The sequence below is a fragment of the Micromys minutus genome, assembly GCF_963924665.1.
Source record: "Micromys minutus genome assembly, chromosome: 6".
Classification (NCBI taxonomy): Eukaryota; Metazoa; Chordata; class Mammalia; order Rodentia; family Muridae; genus Micromys; species Micromys minutus.
In genome coordinates, this window is record NC_137975.1 from 45,607,637 (window position 1) to 45,632,253 (window position 24,617).

The window sequence follows — 24,617 nt, forward strand, 5'->3', positions numbered from 1 at the left end:
TTGAAATTCTAGAGGGTTTTCTCCCATTACATGAATTTAGGAGCAAATAACAAGGAATGTAAAGAGCAAACATCAAGAAATGTAAATAAAGTTGCAATATACAGATGCATGTTTGTCATTTTGCATGTGTCCAATCAGTGACTCTAAGAGGTAGACATTGTCATTCCTGCTTTTAACAGAGGCAGCGGGAAATTAAGAGACGTGCTGAAGCTGCAGAATTACTAAATTAGAGCTGGGCTCCAATAGGGCAGACAGGCTATAAACCTCCCTCTGGTCATCATTTTCTCAGCTAACACTGAGCTCTAAGCCTTTCTCTTTTCATGTGACATCGTGAGTCTGGTATATCATTCTGGAAAAAAAGAAACCCGGTAATTTCCAGTAAAGGAAAAATAATTTACAAGACAGTTGAAGACTTAGCTTCATGCCTTTAACAAGGGTGTTGGCTGTGCCTCTCCTGGGGCTCAGGCCAGTGTTGGCAATCTGAAGCACCTTCTCAAGTTTAGGGAAACAGCAAGATGAGTGACAGAGGATGAAAGGTGAAGGGATAATGAAGGACTTTGAAAGCAGGTGACAGCCACTGAAAAGCAAGTGACCTCATCTTCCTTGTCCTCAGTTGCCCAGACCATACTATGATGTCAATGACACAGTTACTCCATAGGGTTCCTAGAAGAGCTCAATATCTACAGACGAAGTTCTCAGGCACATGGCATGCAGTAAGCACTTATTTAATGCTAAGTTGTAATATTAATACTTTATTTTTCATGTGAAGCTGGTTGAGGGAAGTTGTAGTGACAGATTCAAGCCACCATAAAAACTAGACATTTGGCTTCTTTACCATGTAGTCACTTATTACTACATCTTATAGACTAACATTATTTTCCAAGATTATGATGCATTGATTTTGTAAGAAAACAGGACTGATTTAAAATGTTACTCTGAGACAATTTTAGTAAAATTGGATACTTGAGTCGTATACAAAATCTGTAACATTTTTATGAACCCTATGTATAATTCCATTTCTCCCTACCATCCTCTCTACCTTGTTCTTGTACTTTTCTGAATTTCTCCATCTTGCCATTCCCCCATTTCTGCCTCCATTCATTCTCTGTCTGATACTCTATCTCTCTTTCTACTGATCCACCCGCCAGCCAGTGTTTGTTATATTGTATCACTGTGGGGTCTACATCCTCATAAACACAGCACCATATTTCAATCTCATGTGTCTGATGTATCCAGACATGGAAGGTGAATAGAAGCACTGAGCTGATCTCAGTCCATTGTTTCCTAAGTAGACCACAGGTCGGAACTGCTGGAGAGGCCAGCAGCTTTCCTGTCCAGGAGGAAGAGGTCAGAGCACATGCTTTATTCGGTAAGAGGCAAATCAAAGCTAAAACTACTATTAAATTGCAGGACCCAAATTTCCAATTTTTAGAATATAAAACAAAGCCAAATTTGCATATTTAATGTTGTAAACTTTATTTAGACTGTGTCTTTAGGCGCTCACCATCCTTACTCAGCCATGTTTGAAAAATAGTTTTAAGTTTGCTACCACCCTCTAAAAAATCCATTTACATTGTTTTATGAGATGTTTCGATCTCCTGTGATGACTAGTGTTCTTTATTTAAAGTCTGATTTGTTGCTAGTTAAATAATTGTTTCATAATATTTCAGATAATGATGGTAACAAAATATGCCATCTTGACATTTTTCAAACATGGTTGAACCGTAGACAGATAGTTATGGGCTTGTGAATGTCATATGACTCTGATGTATCCAATCATGTGTTGTCATGAGAACAATCAATTTAAGAAGAAATGTCACACTTAATTCCAAAATATTACAAAACACATTAGTGATAATTTTAGAACAATTCCTAGTGATCATGCATGGTGTGAGAGAAAAGGCATATGGTCTTTTCTGTTTGTTTGTTTTATGTTTTATTTTGAGAACATTATTCCTCTACCCCCATGTAATTTAACTAATACTTTTCTTCTCTTGTCATTCTACAAATATTGTAAAAAGCTCCTTTATTCCTACTGCTTTTGAAAGACTTTAGGTTTCCATAGAAACCAAGATGATATTGAGGTATTAAAGGTTGTTGAACCAGAACATCTATCTGCATTGATACGTTTAGATTTTAAGTTCTCTATTTGGTTTTGAATTTTCATTACTTCTCCAACAATACAATAGGATATGACCATGGTTATATGTAGACAACATGCAGGCGTCATCAAAATTATGAGCATCTCAATGACCAAAATGTAAACAAAGCAAAATGAAGTCCTTGGTAACATCTTTCATTGGATGTTAATTCATACACCTAAAGGGAAGACCTTCAAACAAACAGAAATAAATACCACCTCAAAAAAGACAAGAAACCAAAATGTCAACTTTGTAAAATCACCACTGATCTATTAAATTGACAGAAAGGAGCATGCCAAAGAAAACTCTGCACATACCTAAGGTATAGTCTTCTTCTGCTGCTTATTAGAATCTTTAAAGTAGAATGATTAAGAATTGTCGCAAGGAATCTGGTCATGAGATCAAAATTCTTATGCTTTTCTTGGTAATACCATAGGCGTTAAAAAAAATTCATGCCCCAAAGAAAAGCAAACCAATCCACTAAGAATACAATATTATACACCAGACAATTAAAATATTTGGTCTTGCCTTTAGATTTTTATTGAGTACCAAACTAAAAGGAATTAATGACAAAAAGCAGCAAGACAACACAAATGGGATCTCTAGTCCAAAGGAGTGAATACTAGACATACATTAAAAGCCTCCACAGGAAAGCATTTTATACTGTTTAAGACAGGATTTCAAACATAAATGGGGCATAGAAAATCAATAATATCAAAGGGACACATTCTCATCTGGTGCTCTGAATGATCCGTGGAGGACTTGTGGCTTTCTAGGAGTTCATAGCCTCCTAATCAATATTCAGACACAGAGGATCAACAATTGTCACATCTGTCAAAGCCATTTGTTATCGCTGCCTGAGATTTCATTACCATACAGTGAACACACAGAGTTCTAAATGTAGAAAACAGTCAAGACTTTATGGGAATTGATTTGTTTACTCCAGATAACACTCTTGACTAAGTGAGCTGATAGGAGGAAAATCATAAGAAACAAGGAGATGAAAAAAGATGGCAATGAAAGAGGACAAAAGTATCACATTTTTTCAAAGAAGAGTAGTTGATATTAAAACTGTGTCTTGTTTCTTTAATATGCTTTTCTTAGAATTTATGTGTACATGATAATGATATTGTATATTTAGCAATTGAAATCTCAAAAATAATAAAATATTTTGATGCACTACTAAAGAGACTAGTGACTATCCTCAAATCTCACAAATCCTCAAAGCTCGAGAATAAAGTAAAATTTCTTGTCTGAAATTGTATTCTCTTTAGAACTAACTTTTCCTCTGGCCTAGACGTGAAATACTTCACCCTATAAATTCCATACCTTATTAATATCTTTTGGGGATTGAAGGCCTGGTGGACTGGGCAAAGTCCTGTACAAATTAGCCCAAATCCATAAATCTTATATAAACATTGCCAAAATGGTCTTTCTTTGGAATGGAATTGAACTAAAAATGCCTTAAATATCAAAATTCTACATTTTTATTAAAAACACATATGCACACAGCTTTCGTTGTGGAATATAATTTAATCCATTTATATACTAAAGTAAGTAATAGAAAAGTCACATGAAAAACATTTTAACTAAATTGATTCTCTTTTGGAAGTTTCCCTTGTGATTAATTTGGTTTTATAGCATGTTAGTTTACAGCCTCTGTTTTTACTTTTTATACTTACGATCATGACCTTGTCTGAATTCAGTTTTCCCCTGATGATTTATGCATCTTGTAATTTTTCTTAACTCAGCTTTCAGGTTCTTAACATGGGGTTTCAATTTTCTAGGTGTGTCTTAGTCTATTAATATTTTAAAATGTGTATGGTATATGTGTATGTTCATATGTGTGCAAGCCCATTGGATAAGGGGGTACATGTGAACATGGGTCTGTATGTGTGAGACATGTGCTGATTAGAGTTCAACCTTACAAATTGGGATCCGGTCTCGTTTTTATACCATTATGTGGTGGGTTCTAGAGACAGAACTCAGGCTACAAGGCTTGTATATCAAAATCTTTTACTTAGGAAGCTATTTTGTTAGCAACAAGGTTTTCAAGACTGAGGATGACCTAAAAATAATTTATGAAGTATACCAAAGAATACCTGACATTGCTATGCTGCATATAGTGATATTCCATTCATGAGATTTAGTAAGTTCTATAAAAAAATAGACAAGTGTATACACACAGAGATGTGTGTGTGTGTGTGTGTGTGTGTGTGTGTGTGTGTGTGTGTGTGGTGAGAATAACACTTGTAAGACAGTGGGTCTTGACTATGTTTTCTAGTCTTTACTACTGATCTTTCCTAGTGACATTCCATTCATGGTTGCATTTGAAATGTTCTAAATTAAGAGAAGTTAAAGTATGAAAATCCTAGTATAAAAATAATAATGTTTTATTTCTTATCTTTGAAAATGAATATAAGTAAAATATCCATGAAACCATGTAATAAGAAATGCTAGATTTTTATCAAAAGAAAGAGTTGGGGCAGCCATGTGCATACGGACTTACTGAGTTAGTGCAGCCTTTACTCTGAGTGTGCGGAAGCACATGTGAATGGACTGATGATATTCACAGCTACTATAGGGCCACAGATGAGACTTTGTGCACATCTGCTTAGATTTTTCGATCTTTTGTTATGTGCTACTCTTTGTCATCACCTACTAACTTTTAAATATTGACTTTTAGCATTGCCTTTAGCCTTATGGATTAATTATTTCCTAATGTTAGTTTTCTATATCTAATTATCTTCAGGCAACCTCAGGAAGTAGAAGGTTTGGGGGACACTCCCGAATGTACTAGAGACCTAGGAGGTGAGATACTTCAGAACTCAAAGGAAAGGAACTTAGATGAAATGATCTACAATGGGGAGAGGGAACTTGTAGAAACCAACACCAGTAGAACCACAGGACATCGAGTGAGAGATGGGGTTGCCATCCCAAGTCAACACTCTGACCTATAATTCTTTCTGTCTGAAAAACCTGTAGGGATGGAAATGGAGAGGAGCCTGAGGAAAACGAGGTCCATGACAAGACCAAAGTGGGATCCAGCTCACGGGAGGCCCCAAGCCTTGACACCATTACTGAGGCTATGGACCGCACGCAAAAAGAGACAAAACATGACTGCCCTCTGAAAGACCAACAACTAAAAAAGTCAGATTCAGATATTTGTACTCAACCAATGGACCAACTGCTGACTCCTGTGGTTGTATTAGGGAAAAGGTGAAAGAAGCTGAGAAGGAGGGTGACCTCATAAGAGGACGAGCAGTTTCAATTAACCTGGACCCCTGAGATCTCTCAGACGCTGGACCACCAAGAAGACATCATACATCAGCTGATAGGAGGCCCTCAGCACATACACAGCCGAGGACTCTCGAGTGTGGGTTCAGTCAGAACATGCACCTAACACTCCAGAGACTGGAGGCCGCAGAGAGTGTGGAGGTCTGGTGGGGTGGGGAGAGGTTGTGGAGACATCCTCATGGAGATGGGTTGGGGGAGGAAGGGCCCTGGGGGAGGAAGTATGGTATGGTAACAGTTAGAGGGAGTGTGGACAGGGAGGGGAATAAATCAGGAGTGCAAATGTAAAAGATCAAATGATATTTTAAAAGCAAAAGTTAAATAAATAAAGAAATTACGGTGAACGCTCCAGAAAGACTAAGAAGCAAGGAATCATTCCTCCGTGAAAGTTGTATAAAACAAGTCTATAAATGAGGCTGTGCCTAATGTATAAAAACTCGAAGCATTTCATCAGGCACTAGACCTGGATGGCCACAGCCCAGTCTGCTTTTCAATATAGCACTCGGGTTCTTACCCAGAGCAGTATAGTGACAGACAGAGAGAGAAGAGATACAGACCTGATGAAGTTAATGTATTTCTTCTTTTAAATTATATCCTAATGTTTCTGAGATTATGAATATATCATTTACATGTCTCTTTTACACATTCAAATTCTCTCATAGAGCTCTCAGTTCTCATTCCAATTCATGGATTTCTTTTCATTAATGTAAATAGATAGACAGATAGATGAAATTACTAAATACATAAGTACACCCTGATCAGTCTGTATAATTCTCCTTGTATTTTCAGATTATATGCATATATACATAAAAGACTAGATAGAGTCCACCAGAAAATTACTATAATTGACAAATGCTTTTAGCAAAGTGGTATGGTAAAAAATTAACACATAAAAATCAGTAACCTTCTTGTAAACCAATGACAAATAACTAACAAAGAAACCAGGGACAGAATCCCATGGACAATAATCACTCCATCCCTAAAAACAAAATAAAACAAAAAACAAAACAAAACCCCCCCAAAAAACAGGACATCAAGATAACCTTTAGGCTATAAAGAGAAAGAGCTGAAGAATTCACACTTCAGAACATGAAAGGAGGAAATGGAGGTAGACAACAGAAAATAGAAGACCTTGCACTTTATAGACTGGATAAAATAAATTGTAAAAATATCCATATTACCAACCAGGAATCCAACAAATATAATATAATCCCAACAAAAATTTCAAGTCCACTTTCACAGAAAGAGAAAAGTTCATAAGTACCGCATAGAAACACAAAAGATCCCACAGAACCAAATGGAACCTGAGCAATGAGCATTGGGATAGAGATTTTAAGAAGTGTGAAGGTCAGTCACATATGCGCTTGTTCTGCACCCACACGCCTAAAGAAGGATCCAGTCTAGACCAGTAGCTGGAATGCAGCACACAGGAAAAGACCTGGGAGCCACAAGCTGAACCTTAGTTCCGGCTGTTTAGCTCTAGTAGGATCAAAATAAAATCAAGTCATCAGAGGTTATAACTCAGATTCACTAGCCTACACTTTATGCTTAAACTTAAGAACCTTTGAACCTCAAAACAAACAAAGAAACAGAAACAGAAACAAAGATGTGGAGATGCTAGTTTAGTAATTTGAATGTCTCAGAGTTGAATTCTGAATCTCTGATGCATCTAAACAGTACTGAGGTCTGATGTTTGCTTAGGTTTTCTAGAAGGAGATTTAGACAGGACTCCCTTTTTGGGAAAGTAGTTATTGATCAGATAAACATGGTAGGGCATTTCCGATAAGTTAATGGAAAATATATTTCCAGTGCCTTGAAGGTCACATGTACCTCTTCCCAGAGGCTCTACAATATTATTTTATTTTATGTTCTACTAGCAGCAGAAATTCTAACTACAAATCTTATCTACACATCAACAGAGAAGGTAAACGGACATTACACTATGAGGGTTTTGCTTTTCCCTTTTCTTATGCTGGAGAACAATTATTCAAGCTATTAGGTAGAACAATGAAATTACAACTTTTAAGGTAAAACTGATTGTATAGCAGCAACTTCATTTGGTTCAACAAAACGGAAAGAATATCCATGCATACTAAAAAAAAAAAATCAATATTTAAGACATCTGAGATGGGCTAATTCTCACACACTCGATTCAGAGGAGTTACAGGTACAAAGAAATGAAGTGAAAGGTCCCTTAGTGTTGAAGAAGTGAGATGCATTCTTCATATGAAAATGGAGCCAATTGCTCTTTGCCAACAGCTAATGTTTCAGGATAGTTTTAATATAGAGACTGATGTGTGTGCCGTTCTTATTCTAAGGACTGGACATGAAGAAGTGGAGCCCCCTTTCAACTCACAATAAGCACGTAATTTTTGAGAAGAGGGGGCAATGTCATTAGTCCAGAGTTTGTTAGAAACACGGTGGCATCGCTGAAGCAATCTGAACCAGAGTATCAGAATTTGACTGATCGTACTGGATTGAACTGTTCATATGTTTTCCTGACAAGGATTATCTCCCTTATCTACAACCTTGGTCTTCTTTCTACCTGTTATTTCCATACAAGTTACCACTAGGTTTTCCAGGCTGGACTTGAACTTCCTCTGTACCCTAGGCATGCCTTGGTATGTGATCCTTTCTGTCTCATCCTCCTGATTAGCTTAGGCTACAGCTCTCTGCTTCTAAATCCCTGCTAAAATGTAGGTATTTGAACAAGATTCCCTAACCCAAGCTTCTGATGTTTTATATTTTTGATGAAGGTGTTCACCAAAGCACTTGCCACTGGAATCAGTAACAATATTGACTCCTGGGACCTAAGCCCAGAGGTTAAAATTTAATTGGTTTGGGTCAGTTCCAGATTAGAATCTTTATGTCAACCAGAATAATAAAATTAGCAAACAACCACCTGAGCTCATTATAAAGAAAGATGAGAACTGTAACTCTAAAGAATTGAGGAGAGAACTCTTTAATCCCAGGGCACTTTGCAAACTTTCAAAGCATAAGAAGTCTTCACTGTTATACTAGATGTGTGCTGAGAATAGAATTAGGGCCAGCATGAAAAGTAGCCATACAAAGCCAGAGATAAAACAAAATGCCAAGATATTTTACAGTGTTCCAAACAGAAGGTGATAGATATTCAATAGCCTGTCAAAAAGAAATAACAGTTTCCCTTTACTTCTGAGACTATGATCTATACAAAGGAAGTAGATGAGAACACAAGGCAACACAAACACAGAGAAAGACACGTTGTCTTGATGATTTATGTATGTGACTGAAGGATATATGTGACAGTATACACTTGATCTGCCACAACAGGTTAAACAAACAAACAAATAAACAAATAAGTGGGTGGAGGGCACTGAGAAGCAGTTTTGTGAAAGTTAGAATAGAGCTCTAATATTTATCTTCAGACAATATATCTTCCGGTTAAGCTCAGAACAAGGGAAGAGAACACAAATGGATGAGAGTGAGCCAACCCTTCCTTAGGAGTACCAAAGCCCATCTCCATTGGATTTTCACACCATTCACTTCTGAGACATTTGCTCCTGAATTAGCTTAATCAACATGCACCAATGCAGTGATCTCATCATCTCTTAGTTCAGACATCACACTCTGAGTCAGAAAAGTCAACTTTTGGGGATTGTAGTTTAGTGAATTTCTAGCCTTGTACATCAGGCTTATGTACAGGGCTGAGAGTTTAAATGTTAAAATAACTAAAAATGCCCAACCAATCCCTGACACTATTAATGATATTCTGTTATGCTTGCAGATGCTGAGCATAAGAAGACAGTTGTCTTCTGAGAGGTTCTACCCAGCAACTGACCAAAAAATATGCAGAGAACCACACCCACACATTGAACAGATCTCAGGGAATCTTTTGGAAGAGCTGGGAAGAAGATTAAGGACCTTGAGTGACGAAAGACTGCACAAAAGCCAACAAAGTCAACTAACCCAGATCCTTGGGGACTCTCAGAGGCTGAACCACCAACCAAAGAGCATACATTGTCTGTATCTAGGCCACCCCAAAAATATGAGCAGATATACAGTTTGGTCTTCATGGGTGTCTCTTATTAACTGAAGTAAGGGTTGTCCCTAACTCTGTTCCCTACCTGTGGGCTGCCTTGTCTGACTTCAGTGGAAGAAGATGTGCCTAATCCTGCAGTAATTTGATATGGCTAGGTTAGGTTGATACCCAGGGGTCCCCCCACCCCCACCGCCTTTTCAGAAGAAAAGGATTGGATGGTAGTGGAAGGGGCTCTCTGAAGGGGGTACTGGAGAGGAAGCCCATGTGATTATGATGTAAAGTGAATACATTTATTAATTAAAAAAATTATGGTCAGACATTTTTAGATAGCAAAATCCCCTCAATCTAATGGAAAACCCTTTAAGAATGCAATTTCAGATGCTTTGATAGATCTGATGACAACTTTAAAATACTGAAATCTGCTCAAGTTTTTGGAGATTAAACTAATTTTCACAATTTTGGCATAGTAGAAAACATAGTTAAGTTTGTTAAATTGAGTTGAATTCTGGTTGAAAACTTTGTCTCAATTAAAAATCATGTCCCTTAAATTAACTAACACACCTCTCTTCTGTCATGGATATAACTGTCTCTTGTTTGCATTCTGGAGACATTTATGTTTCTACTTAGGTAACAGATGCCATTTAAAGATGACCTATTCAAATGTCAGAAAAGGCCTTTAATGGCCATGCCTGCTAATAAATACATTTCAGTCATTCTTAAGAGGTAGAACTCTTCTGATCTATAGTCTCTGAGATCAGTACCTATATCCCCCTCCACTCTCTGTTACTTTCTGTTGTTGTTATTTCTGAGACCAATTTTTACTTGTCTGAGGCTGATCTTCAGCTTTTGATCTTATTACTTTTAGCCCATTGAGTTAGTTTCAGATAATAAATCATATGAGGCTATATAGAAGTAACCAATGCATAGATCAGTGTCAAGATACTCTCATGTCTGTTAAAGACACACTATTAAGTAACAACTTTTGCTTGAACCTAAAAAGCATTTCTTATAAAAAAAAGTATGTTTTTTTTAAATATTTCGCATACCCATGAGCTAATACAGTTTAATAAAAATTAACTATTTAAAAAAACATAATATTTTCATGGTACTGTTTAGTTAAAAAAACCCTCTTAAAAATTTCAAGTACCAATATAGATATTTTTAAGTACTCTTAGAAAATCATTGTACGGATAAGACATATTTTGAATATTTAAATTCTGTTCTTTATATCATAGAACCTAGAAAAGACCTAGCACAATATATTTTCATACTAACTGTTCTACTTTTTAATTCTATGTGCAAAACAGCCAACCATACAGTTTAGTATGAAACAAACAAAACCCTCTCGAGCCTAGTTTCCAAAGCTGTGCAGATAACTATACACACACTGACCTAATAAGAAAAGGGCAACAAATCCTAGCCATGCCTGTGGATGATTGAGCTGGTGGCTGAGGTCATGTACTTATGTAGACAAACACAAGGATTAGGATTTTATTTCATTTTTTAACTCAACCCACTGAATTCTTTGCATGTTAAACACTAACAGGAATGAAATCTAACCTCATTCTGTCTTTGCAATCCCACATGCCCTTTTGTTATGTTAAAATGAATGCAATGAATTAATGTCTACAAGTGTGGACAAAAATAAAGGTATGACTCCTACCTCCGCTGTCTTTGAGATGCAGTGCTATCTTCGTGTCGTCTGAAAGAAAAGTTAAATATGATTATAAAAGGAAAGGGGCTTAAAGGTGCATGAATCTCACACTGGGTAACTGGATTAACTGCTTGAACTCAAACACTGGCTTTTTATTTTACAGAGAGTAGTTCCTAGTTTAATGAGAGAGCGAGATTTAACTTTACATGATGTAGTAATAGAATTTCTTTAAGAAATTCTTCAGGCTAAGATTCTAGTGACATCTCTGAGACTCAATCATGTAAGAATGATAAAAACTAATATAACATACAATATAACTTTAAGTTTTTAAAACAGCTTAAAATAGGATTTTATTTACTTGAAATCAAGGCTGAAAACATTAAAAATTAACAGGAACACTTAGTGCTTATCAGCAGTTAAAATATTAATCTTAAAAAAATTAGGTCAGCAAAAATATGAAAAAAAAAAAGATTTATAAAACGACCTTGTTCTGAGTGGATAAACAGAGTATAATTCCCTGTGAAAGTTGGAGTCTCAGTTGAAATGCTTTTTTTCCACACTCCATAGAATAATATTTCAAAATAATTTAAATTTAACTATGTGTTATTTTTAAGAGAAACATAATGCATTTGACATTCACCCTCCATCTGTCTTTATTGTTTTCCATTTTTAATATCCATTTAAATTCAATTAAGAGCTCAAATTTATCTTCTTGTTCGAGAGAGAGCAAGGATTTTGACAATAAGATATGAAAAAAATTTCTCCCCTAAACAAATATCACATCTCTCCCTACTTCTTACTAATATCATATAGCAAGTCATAAAATATTGATGATTCTATTTCCTTCACACACGAGTTTTACCTAGGCATCTACATTTAAGTATCTTTTTCTTCTCTACAATAAGAGATACCTTTCAAGGACAATTTTGTGATATTCACAGTCTTATTGTTGTTTGTACTCAGAAAATACTACTATATAACAATATATGAATAAAATTATTTATTGTTCAGAATTTCATAATGTCATTTTATATTTATACTTTTAAATTCTGTATCAAGGATTCAGTTTGATTATTTCTAGGTTTACTCAGGTGAAAAGAAGCCTATGGCTTTTTTTTTTCCAGGGAGAACAAAAAGCCAGATCATAGATAACCACTAAGGCTTAAGAAGAGGATCGATATATGTAATGAATTCCAGCGGATGTTTTCTTATCATTCAATTCTGAATCTGAAAAAAACCCTTAAGAAAGTTAATTGGTCAAACATCATTCTATTCATCCAGGAAACAGAAATTATCCATTAACATTTTCTTTCCTATAAAAACAAGCAAACAATCTCTTGGGTACCTTCTGTAGGCAGGCTGGTAGGCATCTGCGATGTCACAGCTCTCCTGGTGGTGGTCAGGACCCTGAATTGCATGGTGGTTGTGTGTGAAGTTGTGGTAGTTTTAGATGTCTCCCCAGGTTCTATGTTCTCACACATCTTCTCTTTGGACTAGTAGGAGACACAGTAGTGAAAATCAGCAGCCTGAACCATTTATGTTTTTGAGAGATACATCAAAGAATCTGGACTTTAAATTACAAAAACATCTTTAATTGATATGTACATGAAATTGTTCTTGTGCTAAAGTATTTATAGATTTTGCTAATTTACATAGTTTTTAAGATAGGAGAGAGAAAGAGAGGGAATGAAACACTTCTTTAGCTATTTGGAATCATCTTAACCTGTTTAACCTTGTATTTTTTTATGTTTTCTTTGTTTATTTGCTATAGCTACACAAGATGTTATGTCAAAAGGTAAAATGAGAGTTAGAAGAAAGGTATGTTTCTATAAAAAAGGTTTAACACCTATTTGGATGCATGAAAAAAGAGCCTATTCTCTTTACCTCAAATGGACAGTCCTATAAGTTCAGTATTGACTAATTGCTCCTGGGTCTTTTATGACCTCCAAATTCATCTACTTTAGGTTACTTACACAAAAATTTGAAATTTTGTTTTTTTTCATGAAATATTCAAAACCACACAGATAAAGCCCTTACTCAGATACAGACTAATTCTATCCGTACTATACAAAAGACATCAAGAAAAAACAGATCTTTTTAAAAAATTTATATCCTACAAAAATATTTTCCATAATTTTCATTAGTAAAAATTCCAAATTCTCTAGTTAGAGGTTGATGTTGCCAACAACCTACTTTTGCTTCTAAGAATCCAATGCTCTGGTAACAGTGGCTACTCTGAACATGGGCAGCCCTGACAATAGATTTAAGAAGTATCCGGAATTGACAATCTTGTCTTTAGTGGAGGATGAAGAATCTTTTCACCAGTGAATGAAGAGCCACTGGAATGTTATTTTTTTAATATTCAGATAGACTATAGGATTATTCTTTCTCATGTTGCTGTTCTTTCTCAGCTCCAAAGACCCAATGATCATGTTAGCTCTGACTATGCCCTCATTATCATCCACAACCCGGATCTTCAGATGGAAATCTCTACAACCGCTCTCAAAGCTCACTTGTCATACTTCATTCTATTTGAACATCTTTTCTCTGAACACATCTCTCCACTGAAAGCACAAAAATTGTGCCACTTTAATCCCCTGTCGTCATCACCTTCATCTAAGTTTTCAGTGCCTCCAAGTACCTCGTTACATCATCATATTTTAAGCCCCCTTTTTGGAAAGTTCCCAATTCTGCACAATGTAAAAGATCTTTCTTAATCTTGCCTACTCTAAAGGCAGGTCAGACAGAACATTCATCCCCAGATGGAAACTTATAGATTAATCTGCTTTCTCATTTAGCATATCAATGGTGCCTGAAAACAATTCTGTAATGGACACCCTTGTGTTCAAAGGCCATGGTACCATTTCCTTCATTTTTCTTAATAATCACAGTACTACTGTGGTTCTCCTTCATTTTTCTTAATAATCACAGTACTACTGTGGTTCTCCTTGCTTTGCTGTTGGCTTGCCTTTCATTTCCTTGATGAAAGAAGCCATCATCAGGGTTTCTTTATAAATCATAATACTTGTTTCCACATGAACACATCCCTGCTTTCTTCCTTTTACTCCAGAGGACAGCTACTAGTCATTATGTATAACTCTCCGACTATGCTGAGCTCAACCACCTTCCTTAGATGTTTTGAACTTGTCCTTCAGGTAAAATGTTTGCTTGTTAACATTAAATATTTGCAATTCTCTGATGACGTTTTACTGCTAACAAGCAAACGTGCATAATCTTACACTCCATGATCTGTGTGCTCCACAACACATCATAACATTGCCCTGTTTTATTTTTTCATTCAGTCAGTCATGTTCAAGCTTACAAGGGATTCAATGCAACTTTGTCATCCCAGACACTCAGCTTTCCCATTTAATGACAGTCTTACCCAGTCAAACTTGGAATTTCCTATCAGTATTTCCATGTGTCTCCATAGTTACTCACAACCATCTGTAATTCCAATTCTAGAGGATTCAATGTCCTTTTCTGCCTTGTTCAAGACAATTCACAGTAGCAAAACATGCTGGTAAATCACACACACACACACACACACACACACACACACACACACACATGCACACCAAAAACAACTTACAACTTTACACAAAACACAGGGCTATAAACCTAACAAGCTGCTGCAATGTACATTGTGAAGTGTATTCGATATGCACAAGTTACCAGCTCACTTGGTTCAGAAAGGTATATATATATATAATATATAATGAATCATATATTATATATATAATATACATAATATATATTCATCATATATAGTGTTTGCATTTATTAGTCAGAGATAGAATAGCTACATGTTGTGCTGGAAATATCACAATGAGTGTAGGTTGTGTAACAGAGGCCAATATGTAGCTACCAGGATAGCCTAGGCCAGAGTTGTCGGTCAGTTAGGCTCATCCAGTGGCTAACACTGTGGGGACCCATGTGATGGTGGTGCTAATGGCGGTAGAAGAGTTAGTTGGTTTTATGGAAGTGAGAACTAAGAAAATATTTTAGATTTATGTTTGTATTTAAAAAAACATGTAATTTTTAAATAATACTACTTTAATTCTGAAGTACAACATGAAAGTGAGTGTATGTAATTTACACTGTGAACTTTAAGCTCTAGAACTATCAATGACTAAGAGTATGTTTGCCCCTGTTGTATGTTTTCCCCATTTAAGAACACAACTTCTCAGACTTGATGCATCACAGAAAAGCACTTGTCTTCCCATGCATCTGGGTTCATTTCTGTGCCTGTGGTTTCTTCATTTCTGAAGCTCAACATCCTCTACCTGAGAAAACAATGAACCCTCACCTTCTGCAGGGAAAATGGACCAGAGCTGATGAACTTGTTTACATACCTGCTGCGAAAGGATTGCTTACCACAAAGCTAGTGATGTGAATAATTTAATTACAAACAACAGGAAACATGGATTATTACAGAATACATTAGATTCTGACCTTCCTTTATGTTATCATGGTCTGCAGAGCAGTGAATTATCTGCCAATGTACTTGGGAGACATTTTCTCTGCCTTCTGTATAATTAACAGGGAGAATATTCTGGAGTAAGAAAACTAAAATGTCTGGATCATAGTCTGGACTTTCACACAGTTATGAACATTCGTTTCAAGTGTCTTTTGAGAAAACTGCGATGAAAATAGTTTGCTGGCTGGTCTATGTCAACTTGACACACAAAATAGAGTTGTCTGAAAGGAGGGAACATTATGGGAAAACGCCTCCATAAGATGCAGCTGTAACACACTTTTATAATTGGGAGAGATGGAGGAGGTTCCATTGTGGGTGGTGCCACCCTGGGATGGTAGTCCTGGGTTCTATAAGAAAGCAGGCTGAAAAAGCCATGGGAAGGAAGCCAGTAAGCAGCAGCCCTCTATGGTTTCTTCATCAGTCCTGCTTTCATGCTTCTGCCCTGTTTGAGTTCCTGTCCTGACTTCCTTTATTGATGAACAGTATATGGAAGTATATGCCTAATAAGCCCTTTCTTCCCCAGCTTGTTTTTTGGTCCTTGAGTTTCACTGCAGTAATAGAAATACTGATTAAAAAAATGAGAAATACAAGAATCTGAAAGCACGATTATGGGCTCATCATTGTACTCTCTCTCTCTCTCTCTCTCTCTCTCTCTCTCTCTCTCTCTCTCTCAGAAGTGTGTCAGATAATTAATATAGATGATTCCTATAAAATACTCTGTTCCTGAGTCAATGTAAAAATTGGGTTACATCTCTTGTATTAATATTAAACTTAAAAGTTCAACAATATTGGCTAATTGGCTAGATTTTTGACAGTTTCACCATGCAACTCATGGTAGCTTCAAATTCATAATTCTCTTGTATGCTAGGATTGCACATATACTCCATGGTGACTTTCATAAATGTTCTTCCTTATTTATTTATCTTAAATTTTATTTAGAGATACTGGAATTTGACTGAAGGCAACTGATATAATTCTGAGGTCCAATTCTTACCCTCAAAATGTTCTCAAAGTGGCATTTCTCAAGATTTTTATGAGTCACCTAACCTCTCAAAGAAAGCTTTAGATTGGGTCTCTACACCCACACCAGGTAGCTAACTACCCTCTGTAACTTCATCTCCTGAGAGAAGGATCTGATGCCCTCTTCTGGTCACAGTTGGCATAGCATACATTCCTGTGGTGCCCGTATGTTCATACTGCTACTCACGTCTAATAAGGGAAAAGTTAATAAACAGTGTAAAGCTTAGGTGATACTGAAAAGATGAGCAGTAAAGGTCAGGAAAACTAGAAACAGGTTAGAATTGCTTTTTCATGTAAAACTAGTAATTGGATTACCATATTTTATGCCACTTCTCAGTAGAGTACCCCAGTTCATTGCAATCAATCTTGCCCTCATAGCATTATTTTACTATTTAAGATAAAAAGGGGGAGCAGTGAGCACTTTAATGGCAAACAGAGCAAATAATTAGTAAAACTGTCTTTTGTACATACAAGCTCAAATCCCAGATCTCTGTTCCCTAGCCAGGTGTGTAATGCTGTGATCTTGCATGCACACTCCAGCTCCACATCCCCTCATCCCTACTTCTTTCCATCAGAGAATGAGTAAGAATAAACAGAGGTAATACATGCAAGTGGCTGATCCCTGCTACCCGGTGTGTGCAGAGATCCAGGCTCAACCTTCCAGAGTGCTATGAATTCCTAATCCCTCAGTCACCTTACTCAAAAGCTCCTTACTTGTTTTTTAAAGTATCAAATTTAATGATAATTAACAGTGACAGAAATTTTCTCACTTAGTGAGTCTAATCATGCCACGGTGCTACCTTAGGAACAGCTAAGGATACAGTAGGTTAGTAGGAGGTTTGTGAAAATACATGTGAGGTTAGATGACTTATAAAAATCTTGAGGTGCATGTTTGGCACCCATTAAGTATTCAATTTCAGCCTCTTAATTTATTTTAAAAAATAACTAAATTAGATACCATTGTAATTATGTTATAATGTCACATGTTATATCAAATTGGTCCCAGTGATTTACAAAAGAACATACCTGTACCTCTTCTGGACATCCACTATCTACCCAATCCTGCCGATGGCGATCAAATCCACTGGAGCATCTTCAAAGAAGACCCCATCGTAGTTGACGAGAGGATGTATACCATGTAAAGAGAGTAACAGAAAGAAAATATTGGCCAACTAATAGTTCCCAGATCTTCCAGTGCAGAGCAACACCAACTTCCTTCTGATGAACTAAGCACTGGAGGTACAGTGGACCAGAGAGAGGGTGACATCGCTTATTCATGGTTCCACAGTCAAGATCTCGAACAGCAATGCACCACTCCTCTGAGGTTAAACACACTTCAGAACGCTGCCGTAACTCCACGCCAAACAAACAAATTACTGAAAAAATGATGATTTTTCCCTCATTTTCATAATTAACCACTAAAATAAAAGCATACAAATTATTTGTAGTTACAATTTTAAAAAGATTTCCTGTTTTCTCATTTATATATTCCTATCTTATAAACTCTTGATTGCACAGTAAACTCAGGGGTTTTGAAATTTTTGCAAAGAATTTTCCAGGGGATAATCTTCAAACCAGTAGTCCTCAGCTTTCTGTGACCCTTTAATAAAGTTCTTTATGTTGTGAAACACTAACCAAACATTATTTTTGTTGCTACTTCATAACTGAAACTTGCTACTGATAGGAATCATAAGGGAAATGTACGATATGGAAGATATTTGATACACGACCCTGTGAATGAGTCATTTGTCCCTCAAAGGGGTCACAACCCACAGGTTCAGGACCAGTGATTTAAGTCCTGCAATAACCTTCTAGATAGAAGTATGAACTTTTGGGCTGTACAGGATAGACTACGCTGAAAACATGACTTATTGTGGACAGCAGAGTTTATTCCAGTAGAGATTCCTGATCCATTTTGAATGGGTTGACTTCCAAAGAGCAGGAACTTGGGTTACAAAGAAGGTCATTGTCAGGAATATTCCATTCCTGTAGGACTGATCCTCAATGAGAATCCTAGACCTCAGAGCACTGTGAGCTTTTTGGTTGATATCACATTGCTGCCAAAAAAAGGGGTGGGGGGCAGCTGGTAGCTAGTGTCTGGTCTCACAGGTCTGCTGGGCTATGTCCTATGAATTTATTCCAATCCCTCTTTTAATTCATTTTCCCTACAATAAATGGCAACTTTGAGCATAACAACTTTCTGAGCCATGTGAGTTCCTCCAGTGAGTTTGAGCAGCCTTTGGGGGATTCTCAGTGATATATGATTAAACCATGTCCAAATCGTCTCACTTGGCAAGTACTGGTCTGTAAGATCTTGGTCATAGTCTTTCTTTCATCTGGAATATTTTTCTGTCTATTTTATATATTTTTTTGCATCACACTTATCTTCATGATCAACCGGAGCATGTCCTGACAAAGTTTTGTTATTGCTGTGACCAACGTTTTATTCTTTGCCTTTTCTTTTTTATGTTAACAGTTGATTTACTTTCACTGTTTAAACAATTTATTCTCCCCGCCCTCCTCTCTCCCCCTCCCCTCTCTCTCTCTTCTCTGTGTGTGTAATATATATGTGGCATACACCCATATGTGCTTGTGGGAGCCTGGGAACACAGGGGTAAGAGGAGCAAATTAAATGTCCTGTGCTATCACTCCAAACAAAGGTTAACACCCAACCTGTAACTAGTCTGGTGGCCATTAAACCTCAGTAAACTATATCTCCAATTAGGGTTACAGCTTTTGTCAACATTTTGGGGGACTTTACCTCAGACCTATAAGATTATATTCTGACCCACCAAGTTATCTACACAGACCCATTCACTTATAACTTAATGGCTAAATTTGACAGAGTTAATTTTAAATTTTAGTCAGAATCTTGTACAAGTTATAGCTAATGTATATATCTTATATTATCATTTTTGCATAGAAATTCAAATTAGTTTGGACAGTAAATTGGTATTAAGAATATTTATTCTTTCCCATAATTTAAATAATTGAAAATATATTTACAGTTAAGAATGTGGTGGTATATTTTAATCTAACAGGAATTTATTTAACAAAGCAAATATGTCATCCAATCTTATTTAATATTTCTCATAGTACTTATGTTTTTAATTTGCAGCTTCCTTTTTCTTTATTTGTTTTGCAATGAGTTCACTTGAAGGTTTTTTTTTTTTTTTCTAAGAACCCTCACCAGAGACAAAGCTCTGTCTGAAAGAGCATGATATAGTTCAAGTGGAATGTGAAAACAACCTTCTTGTCAACAATACAGACTATATCATTCCCTGCAGACTGACCCATTGAAAGACTGATTTATAATAGCCTGGATCTCTTATCCCAACCACGTACATTGAACAAGCTCAATGGTGTAATATCCATGTGAATTTAGGCATCTCGATACTGGAAATCTATAGGTGACTTTAGCTATCTCTGTTGGTCAATGATACCATGATATGTCGTTAGGGAGATGTCTGGTCTGGTGAAATGAATGTTGTCTCTTCCTTCCATCTTTCAAGTCTAAGTATTAAAGAGTTGTTGATAAATTTGATAGGTGTGAATATACCAACTCTTTTTTTTTTTGCAAAAATTTGGAGGAGTCAATTGAGTTAAATAGAACTGGTAATTTTAAACTATAGTTTGTTTCACGTCCTCTAGCTTAAATGCATCACTAAGATATGCCAACTTTTACAATAAAACAGTGCTAAATCTCAAAACTGTATTATTGAGTAGTATCTTAGAAAAGTTAGTCTCGACATTTGTTAAAATTACCAGGGAAACCATAGAACACACACGTTCCTTGATTTATTAAATAATCCTGGAGTTACTTTGTGTGAAATTAAGTTCTACATGAAGTCAATTAAGGAACTCACTTGTTTATTTATTCACCATTCATTTCCTAGTAATGTTTTCTGTGGTTTGTGGAGGGCATGAAGGACGGAGAATACCAAAACAAGAAAGATTTGCTTTGAAAATGGGCACCGCTGGGGCTAGGAGATGACCCAGGGGTAAGGGCTTTCCAGTCACTCATGAGAACCTGCACTGAGGGACCCAGCGCTGATAGAGAACAGTGTCCTGTCAAGGGGAGACTAAATTATACCGGTCTATGAGCAGTTGGAGAAAACACGATGTAAATAAAGGGTACAAGTTAGACTTTGTCTTATCAACATTTTTGTTTTCTTCTTTTAAAATGTTCTATTGCACCACGACAAGCTGGAATTCATTTTATATTGTTGGTTTGCTACATGGCCATGTTAAAAACTATTAGTGAGATACTAAAACCAATCTCTGAAGCCTGGTGACTACCTAGTCCAGCTGAATATATTAGGTCATGTTTCAAAAGTAAAAGAATGGTTAAAGAAGACTTTCAGCATTAGCCTGTAGCCTCTCCTTCCCTGTATGTAAAACCACGCAAATGTACCCGCACATACCAGATACATATCCACACAGAGACATGAATCTACATGAAAAATGAGTAAAAGTGAAGTATATTATAAAAGTATAATTTTAATTCACTAATCTAAACAAATGATTTAAAATATCAAAAGGGCATGTGGGATACATAAATTTGCATTATTTGTAAACATTGTGAAAATTAAAAACAAGCAAATTTGGGGAATATGTTTCTGTTTCCCCTGAGATGTTTTTTTAACTCCTCAACACACTCACTCAACATGATTCTGGCATGCTTTAGCATCTTTATTTGCCAGTATTTTAACAGTTTTAGTCTGTGTGGCCAGCTAATGAAATGAGAATGAAATGGAGCTCAGTGCTTTTTCCTGTGGATGAGCATCTTCTTTATTGATTCTTACAGCACTAACATTCAGAAACAACTGCTTCCCTATAGGTTATGACCTGGACCCAAGCCAACTGGTACAATCACCCAAGTACAGCCCATCCTTATGCTAGCTCATCATGTCCAACAGAAGCAAGCTGCTTGTCTTTGGTGGCTATCGCTAGTTTTCATCATAATGCAGACGTCTACAGCACCCAATTACTAAATCCACATGAAAGCTTTCTCTCTGCTCAGAGAGACATCTGTCTCCCATGAGCACCATCAGCAAACCCTCCTTCTTGCCCTGATTACCATGTGTAAGAATCTGTTATAACTGGCTGTGTTTGAGTTTCTCCAACAAGGCTTCTGAGAAAACCTGATTAAAATGAGGCGCTTAAATTAGAACTTTGTTCTTAGGCATGTTTTCATTTAAAAAACAGATTGTGTGTTTGTGTGTGTGTGCCCATGGAGGTCATGGTGTCAAATCTCTCTAGAGTTAGACCTGGAGCAGAAGTTATAAGGGATTCTGAGCTTGCTGACTTAGATGCTGGGAACAGAACTTTGGTCCTGCCCAAGTCAGCAAGAATTTTAACTACTGAGTCATTTCTCCATATGGAAATTTTCTGTACTTAAAAAAAGGTTCTATTGAACTGTGAAAATTAAAATATGTTATTCTTCAGTTGACAGTTTTTCAGCATGTCCACTACTAAGGTATTACTTAGTATCAAAACCTAAGATATTCCAAATGTTTGCCATAGAGCAGGCATTCAGTTTTACCTGTTTGTCTGTCTATCTGTCTGTCTATCTATATTATTATATGCCATGTATTATATATATACATATTTAGAATGAAGTGACATAATATAGGATGATTCAGTTAAATTAATTAATATATTTATCACCTCCAGTATGTTTTATATTTTAAACATTTGAAATGTACTTTCCTGCTTATTTAAAATTATGCACTATCCTATTAATTACATATGGCTTTATGCAACAAATATCCCAGGATAGTTCTTCACATCCAATTGCAATTTAGATACTTTTTCTTTTCTGAGTTTATTTACTCATCGATAAATAAAAATGGGGTCATGAAATAGTCATAAGAAGCACAAGGCTGATGATACGTGATAGTGATTTAGAAACCAGTGTTCTTAACACCTGAGCTGATATCTACATGCCAGGCAAGCAGTGTAGCGGACAACTGTGCATAGAAGAGAAAATTTATCACGGAAAAAATTGATAAAAAAATGAAGAATTTATCCTATTAATCACATGAATGTGGACTGCACACTTTATATAGTACATAGTTCATAGAATAAAAACATTATCACATGGGGGAATTAGCATCATAGGTTTTTGTGAGAGAAATCAAAGTTGCTCTTGCAAATGAACCCAATCTTTCTTTATTATTTGAAAATAGAAAGTACTCAGTTTTGAAAATATTCTTTAAATATTCCTTTTAATGACCCTTAAGCAGCTGTTCTCTGTATTTATACTTCTAGGTCATTTTACATTTATTGCTGTCTTATTCAGAGGAGTTAGGAGGCCACATTTCAAATCCTTGCCCCTTTCACTCTGTATTAATGCGGTATTAGTTTAAATGGGTCTTCTGAGCCATGCCCAAAGAGCTCTACTACCAAGGCAGCCTGGAACACAGTGTTTTCTTGCTTGCAGCATCTCTCAAATCAAGAGATCAAAAGATAAACCTCTTCACACTTCTTGTTGATCTGACTTAAAAATGGTTTCAGAAATAAAGCTACTTTTGCCACAGGAGTCTATAACATTGATGGAAATCAATTATTAATGCACGGAATAACAGAAGCTAAAGTATTTTATATGTCTTGGTAAACTGAAGTGATTTTTGTTTCTAATATTAACTCTCATATGGTAAGGTACTTAAGACATAGAATAGTGGGTTAAGAGAGAAGTGATATTATTCTTTTGAAATCTTAGGTGTTTAAATTTGGAAAGTAGATCTGAAAATTTAAAATGTTGATCTTCATCATCAATATCATTTAATAAAGTTTAGTCAAATGAGTGATATGCAATTTTCACTACGGGGTGAAGATTGTACTTAATTGGTTCAGGTGTGGTTATTAAATTTTTCATCTCCAAAGCATCTCCTTAACTCTACATGAGTGAGGCGGAAGCACCTATCTTTGGGAAAGACAGAATGACGGTGAGTCTGTTAGCAAGCTAGGAGGCAGACAATGCTACAGGATCCATTTTGAAAATCCACATTGATATATGAGAACCTATAGTATGCTATATAAGAATGTGGCTTATTTTTTAAGATGCATTTGTTAATTGTATAGCATCTGCTGTGTTACACTTCCGTACATGTGCTTATTGGGCTGTGGTCATACTCAGCTCCTCTATTCCTCTCACTTCTTCTTCCTTTCCCAAAGTACTCTCTCTCCTCTCTCCCCCCTCTCTCCCTCCCTCTCTCCCCTCTCCCCCCCTGCACTTCAGTCATTATTCTTCTTGAGCTTCATGTGGTCTGTGAATGCTATCCTAGGTATTCCAAGCCTTTGAGCTAATATCCATTTATCAGTGAGTATTAACCATGGGTGGTCTTTTGTTTGTTTGTTTGTTTTTTGGTGACTGCCTCAAGCAGGATGTTATTTCATCCATTTGACTAAGAACTTCATGTAGTCATTGTTGTTAATAGCTGAGATGAGTATTTTAGAAAAAAGAGACATATTCCAAGAATCGTGAATGGAGCTTGTCAAGTGCTCACATTTCTAATACGGGATCTTATTTTGAATGCTTATCTCGGATGGCTTCATTTCTTTCTTAGTGTGATTTTTATAACCACAGTTTGATGTTCCAAATATTAGCCTTCATGTGCATTTGACAGCATTGATGTGGAAATAATTAAAGTCCTAATATATTCTAGCTTTTCAGACATTACAGTATTCTGGGGCTATCATAAGAACCTCACCAAAGGTCTAGTGTTCCTTTATGTAATTCTACACATTAAGTTTTTCAGGGACTATTTTGTCTAGTTTTGCTTCTATTTAGGTTTTAGGGTTGCATTGTCTCAATGACTATTTTTGATGTAGAGAGCTAGTGATTTGTGTAATTGTTTTATAAATGAGTCCTTTGTGAGGGGCATAAGAGTCGAGGGAAAGGGGTAACATTTGAAATCTTAATACAGAGAATATCCAATAAAAATTAAACGGGTCCTTTACTTACAAATTACAACTTGTTTCTCTGTCTCTCTCTAATAACTA

The 24,617-nt window shown here is 36.2% G+C and overlaps 1 protein-coding gene across 1 annotated transcript in view; it reads right to left on the reverse strand.

Annotated features, from left to right (window-relative positions):
- PLXDC2 (plexin domain containing 2) overlaps positions 1 to 24,617 on the reverse strand; it is a 351,096-nt gene that overhangs the window by 25,346 nt on the left and 301,133 nt on the right. The window contains exons 10-12 of the mRNA XM_080917571.1: positions 17,637 to 17,703; positions 12,456 to 12,603; positions 11,120 to 11,158 (exon numbers count right to left, since the gene is read on the reverse strand). Of these exons, the coding sequence (XP_080773697.1) occupies positions 11,120 to 11,158; positions 12,456 to 12,603; positions 17,637 to 17,703 (254 nt within the window). The remainder of the gene's footprint in view (positions 1 to 11,119; positions 11,159 to 12,455; positions 12,604 to 17,636; positions 17,704 to 24,617) is intronic.